Source organism: Montipora capricornis, chromosome 9 (genome assembly GCF_036669925.1).
Source record: "Montipora capricornis isolate CH-2021 chromosome 9, ASM3666992v2, whole genome shotgun sequence".
Lineage (NCBI taxonomy): Eukaryota > Metazoa > Cnidaria > Anthozoa > Scleractinia > Acroporidae > Montipora > Montipora capricornis.
The window spans coordinates 6,825,020-6,835,019 of record NC_090891.1 but is presented as its reverse complement, the minus strand read 5'-3'; the positions used below and the strand labels follow the sequence as shown (position 1 = coordinate 6,835,019).

The 10,000-nt window shown below is 37.2% G+C and overlaps 2 protein-coding genes and 2 non-coding genes across 8 annotated transcripts in view; 1 reads left to right on the top strand and 3 right to left on the bottom strand.

The window, feature by feature from the left end:
- LOC138016592 (breast cancer type 2 susceptibility protein-like) overlaps positions 1 to 8,787 on the bottom strand; it is a 54,898-nt gene extending 46,111 nt beyond the window's left edge. For all 5 annotated transcript variants that reach the window (XM_068863769.1, XM_068863766.1, XM_068863767.1 and 2 more), the window contains exons 1-3: positions 8,550 to 8,787; positions 6,105 to 6,362; positions 3,383 to 3,564 (exon numbers count right to left, since the gene is read on the bottom strand). In XM_068863769.1, the coding sequence (XP_068719870.1) occupies positions 3,383 to 3,564; positions 6,105 to 6,362; positions 8,550 to 8,688 (579 nt within the window). In that variant the 5' untranslated portion in view covers positions 8,689 to 8,787. The remainder of the gene's footprint in view (positions 1 to 3,382; positions 3,565 to 6,104; positions 6,363 to 8,549) is intronic.
- The window catches only part of LOC138016593 (glycine receptor subunit alpha-4-like), a 57,122-nt gene that overhangs the window by 4,782 nt on the left and 42,340 nt on the right, over positions 1 to 10,000 (top strand). The window lies entirely within an intron of this gene.
- On the bottom strand, positions 1,457 to 1,529 carry Trnaa-ggc (transfer RNA alanine (anticodon GGC)). Its single transcript has one exon. It is a non-coding gene; the product is annotated as a tRNA-Ala (tRNA).
- On the bottom strand, positions 5,551 to 5,623 carry Trnav-gac (transfer RNA valine (anticodon GAC)). Its single transcript has one exon. It is a non-coding gene; the product is annotated as a tRNA-Val (tRNA).

Sequence of the window (10,000 nt, the reverse complement as noted above, 5' to 3'; positions counted from 1 at the left end):
GAGCTTAGGGCTTACAAACTCGGAACTTAAATACGGAAAACTGAAGATAACGTAACAATGTGTAAGTTATGTTTTTCTTATGGAATAGGTGCTCCCAGTACTTTAAGCTGTGTTCCTAACATTTTCTGTTGTGCGCTTAAAATAAACTTTGAGCCCTGCCGTCATTTAAACAAAACACTTAAGGTTACCACAGAGCTAAATAATTACATTTACAGAAAATTACAATGCATTTGCTATCTCAATCGCTAAAGTTTGAAATATCTGCATGTGAAAATTACACAACTTGTTTGGCCCAAATATTCAAAATATTCTTAAGTGTGCGTGATATCTGGCAATGATACCACAGGTGATATTTCGTCAAAATTGTCGAAAATTTCTCTTTCCCAGCGGCTCGTGAAACGTAGACCAATTCCAAACTATTACTTATGGTATATTTGCCAAATATCACTTAAAAAGCTATCATCTGCACTAAAAGACAACTTTGCATTTTTGGAAGACTACAATCAATTTGCACGTGTATCTACATGTACTGTGTAATTAACGTACTCCGAAACCGCAAACCGAGCGCTGAGTACATAGTCAACGAAATTCACAAAAGTGTTGCGTAATAGGCCGAGTTCGATACATCAATATTCAGACATGGCTACGAGGGTTTATGGTCAAATTTCACGGCTCAGTTCTGTTTTCTGTCTCACAAGTCTCAGGGGAAATACCCAAACAAAATATATTATTATTCAGATTTTACCAGAAAGCCTCATAGCCATGTGTAATACAATCAATTTGATTTGATATATCGAACGTGGCCTATTGACAAAAATTTTGAACAAAAAACCTCCTTTCAAAAGACCTTAATCTTAAATGGCAGACAATTTAGAATTCTTTGTCCTGGTGCAAATTAGCCTTCGAAATCTCGATACCATACAGTGAATTGAAAAGAATTCTTGCGCTATTAAAAATGAGGCTTGGTAGGCTAATTTGCACATTAGAAAAAGGACAATAAAACAGGTGTCATTTATGAATAAAGTCTACCGGTACATAGCGCGAAGAAATGCGAGATGTGGTGATGAAAAATGAGGTAAAGACAAAAAATGAAGACAAACTTTGGGCCTTACAAGGGAGGGGGACAGTAATCTACGGATTCTCTCAATCAAATTTAAACTACGGTGAAGCAAAACAATCTGAAGGTTTTTATGACTTATTTTTCTATGAATTTTGAGCTGCTGTTTAGTAAAATACATGATCGTTAATTGTAGTGAGACGAAAACTAAAAACGAGATAACAACAAAGTCGGAACATTTACATTAGTAAAGGATAAAAGCATTAGTGAGCAAAAAACGTTAGATAAACAGATCGGATTACGACGGGTTTTTTTCCACTGAACCACTAGTAAAACTCAAGTGAAGCTATGATCCTCGCAGTTACATGTATCAACGCAATTTTAGCAATTGCAAATTCAGGACTTCTACGGGGTTTGAACCCGTGTCCTCGCGTTGCCAGTGCGACGCTCTAACCACCTGAGCTATGAAGCCACTGATGCTGGGAGCTGGTCATATATACGAAATGAATCAGGCTGCTCTACGCAATTGCTAAAATTGCGTTCATAGCTGCGAGGATCATAGCTTCACTTGATTTCATATCCACAGTTTAATATATGATGCAATTGATATTCAGGGTCCGAAATTAACTTTTTTATATGGGCGCCAACTGGTGACTAGATAAAAATTCTCAGTCGCCAAAAATTTTCGCCCGAAAATGCACGTTTTGAACTTCTTTATGGAGACCAGAAAGCAACGACCGCGCGGTCTTGTGTATGTGTCAAGGATTATTTTTAGACTTTCGAATGCGGGCATTTTGGAGAGAAAATGTACCCGAACAAGAAATCCATCTGCCTCTTTGATGAAAATTTCAGCCACGGAAACACCAATCACGTTCTGTCGCACACGAGCCGCCATGTTGTTACCGTGCTACATTCCTCGCACCAGGCCCTCAAACCTCTTTATTTTCGCCCGCAATACGTATTTTATGAGAAACCGCAAAAAAAACCTGGCGGGTTGCGACGTGCGACGTTATGGAGCTAGTTAACGGGAAAACTCCTTTCATTTTGATTTCAAAAACATCGGCAGGATAAAAAAAGTAAGACAATTGTTGGCAAACGGCTCTGAACTTAATAATAGGTCGCCCACTCGCGACCAGGGGTGAAATTCTGGTCGCCATTACTCAATTTTTAGTCGCACTGGCGACCAGGAAGGCGCGATTTTGGACCCTGGATATATCATCTGATCTCGTTTGTTGAGTAATAAAACTCTTGCGTATCACAAATAATTGGGAAAAAGAGGTTTCATTGTAAGGTATGAAGAATGCGATTGGTGGAATGCGTTCATTTACCTTAGAATATTTTGAATATTTGGGCTTATCAACACACCTGCTAACGAGCATTATTTGCCAACTTCAATAGTCCATAGTCCATAGTCTGCCCAATTTATGGATAGTTATAAGGAATTACTGTAGACCATTTTATCATCTATTTTTCATATTTCCTGTTCTAACTGTTGGTCTTGACCCAATTTATCTCATATTTTTCATACATATACTTTTCATGTTGTCATTGCATGTTTTAATGAACCTTTCTAACTTTTTAATTTTTAACATTTTATCTTTTTTTCTGTATATATTTTAAGTATAATTTTCAGCGGTGAATATAAGAATTTAGTGTCATATTCACCGCGCTACCCAGTGAATATAACATTTTGGAGGCGCGGCTGCTAAGCCAATCATACACTTTTCGTTTCTTATCTTGTTTTAGCCCATTGTTTTGTACTTTCTTGATATTCACCGCTGAAAATTACACTAAAACAATTATTCGCCTCAGGTTCAGTGAATATTGGGGAATATTCACTTCACCTTCGGCGAATAATTGTTAAATATGAGGGCAAGTAGTTTTTCAGTGATTAATGTTGGGTGTTACCCTTTATAAATAAAGTTTATTATTATGATTATAGTTATGATTATGATTATGATTATTATTATGATTATTATTATTATTCATCTTCCTCTTCAGTTGCCTCCTACTCAAAAACCAATGAAAAGTAAAAGAAAATTAATATGGACTGTTGAAGTGGACTTATGCTGGAAAATAGTAATTGTGAGTAGATACATGCCTGCCATCTAGTGGCATACATGAAGTATTAATACTTACTCACTTAAACATGTCCCCAGAATGTTGACACATTGTTTTCAATATGGAGTTACTCATGCAGCCTTTACAGTTTTGGTGCCATAGTTCTTCCAGAACTCTCAAGCACTTTTCATTGATCTAGATTTCGATCTCTGCAAGAAAGCATTGCTCAAACACAGGGATAATTATAATTATTAACAGTCTTACCATGATTTCTGCTAAAGCATCGGGGGTCTTTGTTGTTCTTTTACGCCAGTCATAAGTTCTTGAGTAACAGGAAAGAGAAGCTGGTGTGTGAAGGACCTGTGAATCAGAGATAGAACTTCCCTGCCCAGTCTGACTGTCTTCATCACATCTAGACTGTGACTTTATTGTAACGTGTCCAGGGCCTGTTAAAACAACAATAAACAATTTACCAACCAGGAAGTCAATTTAAGTTATTACACACAGAGAGTTATTAGTTATTGCACACACAGAATGAATTTGACAGATCCATAGTAGTCATATGATACATGCAGTAGTACAGACTGTAGAGGCAGTTGTTGTCATCATGGCACGCACTTCTTGAAGCATGGAACCTTAGCGCTAACCAGCGTTAAATACCATGGAAACCCATAGGTTTTGCTACCACTTAACCAGGCTTCAAGCAACCAGCCCATGGTTATTAATGTCGTCTAGGTTGTTGTTGACGTCGTCATAGCCTACAGTATGACTTCTGCTTTAATTTGCTTTAATCTGCTTTAGTTTGGCTTCATTTGACTTAGAGTCTCCCACAGGTGCACATGCTCTACTTTTAACTTTATAAGCTTAAGACCTCAATTAATTAAGTGATCATTATCATTCTTATTAGTAATAGATAATAGGACTGCATGGAGAACAATTCAGGAAGTAAATCAGCCGAGTAATGTCACAATCAGCCCAGCTGGCAACGCCAGGCTGATTTAAAATTAAGAGCATGGTTAACCCTGTTCATTATGCAGCAAATAGGCATGCACAAAACCAATCAGAATCAAGAATTTTGTAATGGTTACAATTACTTTTGTTAACATGAACAAAATGATATATGAAATGAATCATACATGTACATTGTACATACTGAACTGCCGATACGAAATCAAGGGAAGCTATGATCCTTGACCAGCTTCCAACATCAGTGGCTTCCATGCACATCACTCGATTAGTGCATCACACCAGCATCTCAAGCTCATGGATTCACACTCTGTTGAAGTCCTGAACTTTTCAGGCATCTCTACCCAGGATCATATCTTCACTTAATAATAATAATAATAATAATAATAATAATAATAATAATAATAATAATAATAATTTTAATAATAATAATAATTTTATTATTCACTCACTCAAAATTACACAAGCATTTTTATCAGCTAAAAAAAAACTATTGACTTATTTCATTAAAAAAAAGGTAGAAAACATTTTCTTCCAATGTTACTTATAGTAAAACCGTAAAAACATTGCTGTGTTTGTTGCATGAAAACTTCAATCCCTCAGAATCAACATTGATAACGCAAAAACTGAATACGATAATAAGATGTAAGATATTAACCTCAAATATGGAAATCTACCACGAAAAACGATAAAAAGTAATAATAATAATAATAATAATAATAATAATTCTATTATTATTATTATTATTATTATTATTATTATTAGATGACTAAATGAAAATATACAAGATTCCCTGCGACTCTGAGTTTCGTGCGTATGCACTCATCAGGCAGATTTAATGAAGAACAGACTTATTAGTTAGCTATATATACATGTTTAAGATAATACTACTACTAATAATAATAATAATAATAATAATTATTATTATTATTATATTATTATTATTATTATTATTGGTATGTTTGTAATAGAGGGAACTTTTATTTAAGCGTCTAGTCTTCTAGCACAGGAGCAGTAAATGGGGACACACTGGAAACTGAAACAAATCAACAAATCACAACACAAATCAAAATTCATTCACAGTCTCACGGCTTAACACCAGTGTCCAAACGAATGCCAAATATCAACAAGTTGCTTATTTGACCATCAAGTACCTCTACTTTACTGTCCACTTAGCTCTATATCAAACTTATCCATTGTAAAGTAGCTACTGGTATTGGTGATGCTTAAACAATAATCATTATCTCCAACGGCAGGGCACTGAGGGTACAAGTAACCCAGAGCATTAACGGTACAAATGAACTTTCCTGGCCTTCAGGTAGTTTCTGTAGTTTGAGCTATTGTTTGGCCTTCTTCTTTCTTTTTTTTTTTTACTTAACCCCAACAAATTGTAGAATTGATCCTCCCACTTAACTGGACAACTTAATTAAAGAAATTGTCTCTTCAATATACCTGAAAATTTCAGGTGGCTCCAACGAGATTCGAATCCATGACCTCTGCGATGTCAGTGCAATGCTCTACCAACTGAGCTATGAAGCCACACAGTTAGCAGCATGTCAATTTGTTGGGTTCATTTGTTTCTGTGAAAGGACTCAATGAATGAAAGAAATGTACTGTATTTATTATATAAACACCAATGAAATACCAAGTGAGCTTTCACATGAAAGTGTGATATCTTCACGCATGAAAAGATCACTGTTGTTGTGGTTACATGTACATATCAAAATCACGCCTTCCGATACCTTTCATGAAATGATTAAGTACATTGTATATTATAATATTACATGGCCAAATCTCTGCACGGCCATGTAATATCCTCTATATATTTGAAGTGTGGGTTATAGAGGAAATGTACATGTACATTGTAGAAGTAATCCACTTCGACTTTTCATCTGTAACCCACACCTCTAATATAATACATGATTATCTTCTTTCATTTATTGAGTCGTTTCACGGGAACAAATGAGCCCAAGAAAGTGACCTGCTTTCAACTGCAAACTGAAAACCATTAGATACTCACTTGTCAATGGGGTAACATTCACTGACTCATCTTGTGAAAAAAGGCAAGGGGTTTCAAAACTCTTGTGTACATATTTTGAAGCTACTGGAGTCTTAAGCTCTTTACAATCTCCTGACTTGCTGGGGACAAGGCAGTTGTTACAACTACCATTATTCTTTAATATTCCACTGATCACTGCTGATACATGTTGATCATCAATGAAATCGTCAGGAGTAAGGTTCTCATCATTCAGTAAATTCTCACTGACTTCACCTAGCCCTGAAAAAAGACAAGATACAATTTACATTAAATAAAAAATAATATAAAAAATAAATTTATAACTGAATTTTACAAAAGATCAAACAGCCATGTCACCAGTTCCATTTCTATTTATAGTTTTGGAAATCTTGTCACCTATAATTTGAAAATGTATTATTACAATTGGAATGATAAGGATGTCTGTGTAGCACATGTATGTACTTAAATAATTTTCTTAAAACCATCTTGACTCTTTCACTCAGTAGCCTACGTGATCCCTGCTAGCAGAGGTATCTTGTCTTTTGCATCCCCTGGGCTGACAAGAACAGGAAAAGAGACCTCTGCTATGGGTCGAAACTCACCGCGTTGAGCATGTGCGGTGGTTACTTAGCAACTGAATTCTTGTGCTTGATACTTCATGTTGTGTGAGCTCACTTAACAATAACAGAATTACTGTACCATAAAGAAATGCGGGGGAGACAGCAGGCTCAAGTCACAGCCGGCAAACATATAGTGGGGCATGCAGTTTGAAGAGTGCCATTCAAGGTTGTGGATGGTGGTTGGATTAAAGTGAGTTTCAACCCATGGCAGAGGTCTGTTTTCCTGTATTTGTCAGCCCAGTGAGTGCAAAAAGAAAAGAGACTAGCTAGCAGGGTAGCCTACGTGAAACTGTGCATATAAATGAACAGGATTATGTAGCTGAGAATAAAGTGATTACTAGGAATACCATAAATCAGATCAAATCACATGAAATTAAAAAGAATCAAATAAGAACCCATTATAAAACGGTTAGCTTTCAATAACTGTGTGACTCGCATGTTGACTTGCATGGCTCACAGCCATGACTGTGAGTCATGGCTCACTGCCTCACACATTGTCCTAACTCATTTGACCAAGCTTGTTAGGTCAAGATAGCTGGATATTGGCCTCCATCTTTTTTTTGCGTGTATATGGACCTTGACTATAAAAACACACAAGAAAAGAACTTTGCCAATATCCAGCCATCTTGACCTCACACTTGGTCACTAACCCATATATGTATATATGTATATGTATATGTATATGTATATGTATATGTATATGTATATGTATATGTATATGTATATATATATATATATACATGAGAAGAAGAAAGGTGTAGCCATGCCTCGATAGATAATGTAATAAGGAAATAACTTCTTGAGGCATATGTGTTTCTAATGTGTTTCTAATGTGAGTTGCCAATAAGCCCTCGCAGAGTGCTCAATAGCTGGTGAAGCTAGAGCTGTGCATACAGTTAGAGTTACAAGTAAGATAGACTACATTCTGTGGTCGACAAATTTGTTTCGTAGGACTATGTCCCACTCTTCAGGATCGTACAATGGTTACTATCTCTACAGGATACTTCTCGAGTGTACATAAGTTGCATTTTTTGGTGCTGTTAGAATACGCGCGGGCCCTTCCCAAAATCTTCCACGCAATGCTGTAATTTACTTTAGCATTTTTTAACCACCACACATATTTGCTTAACTCTGTCTGGTTGCTGTGCACCACATTCCTGAAGAAACGAGAGTTACGTAGGCTAGATTTGCCAACCATAACCAGTACAAAAAGTATGTGTAGAAACTACAGTACCCTGAAAGACACCTATCAGAGTAGTGCAGCAAACCAACAAAATCAATACATATGTGGCGCTGAGCCCACGACAGTAGGTGAGTGCTCTCAGGTGATCTCAGCCCAGTCGCCATGAAACCTGCACACGAAGGAAACTCCCCGACATTCACGAAAGCAGTCTAGCAAGGGGTTATCATTTATCTTATCAGATCATAAAAACAGTGTCTTCATAAATAAGACATCTTAATGAGTGGCGTGAAACGAGTTTAGTCATTAGTGCCCTGGTTTCATAGCTTCAGTAAACTAAACAAGTGTGTACGCGTTTCATGCTAAAATATTATTCCGAGTAAAAATATTTGTAATTGAAATCGGTTGACACCGCTGAGTGAATGGGAAATAGTCCTGTTGAATGAACTCCAGTAAAATTACCAGGCCTCGATTGTTCAAAAGGTGGATAACGATATCCACCGGATAAATCACTATCCAGCCGATAAACACTAGCAAAACCAATTGAGTTATCCAGTGGATAGCGCTATCCACCCTTCGAACAACTAGGGCCAGGTCGATCGAAAGCATAAATCTCAATTCAAAGAAATTCACTACACAAATTCACACCTTCCACGCATTTTGCTTTGAGTAAATCTATCCAAAATAGTTCAGAAACCTTCGTTGTATCTACAAATGGCGTTTCTTTAATCTCCAAGGATTGTCTGGGGCACTGCTCGGCATAGTTCAGCTGAATAAATGGCTCCATCTCTCACTCAGCAGCCGCCATTTTTTGTCCTTCCCGCCAGGTTGCAAACTCGTTTCAGACTCCTCGCGGTCGACCGCAAATCTCCTAAATTCATACCAAAATTTCATGTTTTCTCTATTTTTCTTTTTTTTTTAACCACAATCCGATAAGGCACGAATGGATTTGTGTTCAAGAAATATGAGCCATGTGTCTCACGTCTCTCAGTATGATAGATTCTCGGGCTGCCCAATAGAACATGTTGATATCCAGCATTAGCCTGAAAATAATGATAAGCAAGCTTTCCTGTCAAGAAATTATGTTACGTAAGATAGATCCTCGGATTTAAATCTCGCTATGTCATAAGAACCATGCAAAGATGCAAAGAAGCAAAATTATGTCAGACAACAGCCTCTAAACGAAAGCCGATCGCTATTTAAAGGTTTGAAATTGACATTATCTGATCTCAAATTAGACAACTGATTCAAAATTGATAGCTGCACTAGCTGGCAATTACGAAGAAAACATTTACGCCTGTGCATTTGTTCTTTGTGTGTGTCTTTGCATCAGTCATGTTAAGTGAGTAATCCTAACTGAGATGAGTGAGATTATAAAATGCATGGTCTCGCATATATCAGCAGTTTATAAATTTAAGATAATTCTGCAAATGACGTCTTGCGAGATTCTTGCGTTCATAACAACCTGAATGACGAGTGAGTCGCTAAACTAATTACTCGGTGCAAGAAACGAGTTTACTTATTTATTTATTTATTTATTTATTTATTTATTTAATCACTTTCACCACAACAGAGAAACAGGCTGTGGTGGGGGTCGCACAACAGAGCGAGGCTACAAATTAAATGCGCCCTTTTACCCTCCCAACCATGATATACCACAGAAGACAGACCACAACACCGGGAACTACATGCCCTACTCTTTGCGACAAGTGTGTGGGTTCTTTTACGTCCCACAGGATTATGGAAATTGAAGGGTTGTGAGACGGGGCCTACGGTTTATCGGCCTTATCCGAGAAGACTAGAGAGTCTAACCATAGGCAGATGTAATTACAAAGGCAGCACTTTCTTCTCAGTTAACGTTATTTAAAGACCCTGAGTGTTGGTCCGGCCGGAGTTGAACTCACGACCTCCCGCGTGACTACCTGGTGCTCAACCAACTGAACCACCGGTGCGCGGTTTTTAATTGAATAGAATAGATCCCGTCTCTTTGCCGACCACTATATACCATTTCCATCAGTAGGGCTAACGCTCACATGGTTCATATGGGATAGAAAATCTAGCACTACGCATTACACTCTATTCAGTTAACTCTGTTTAAA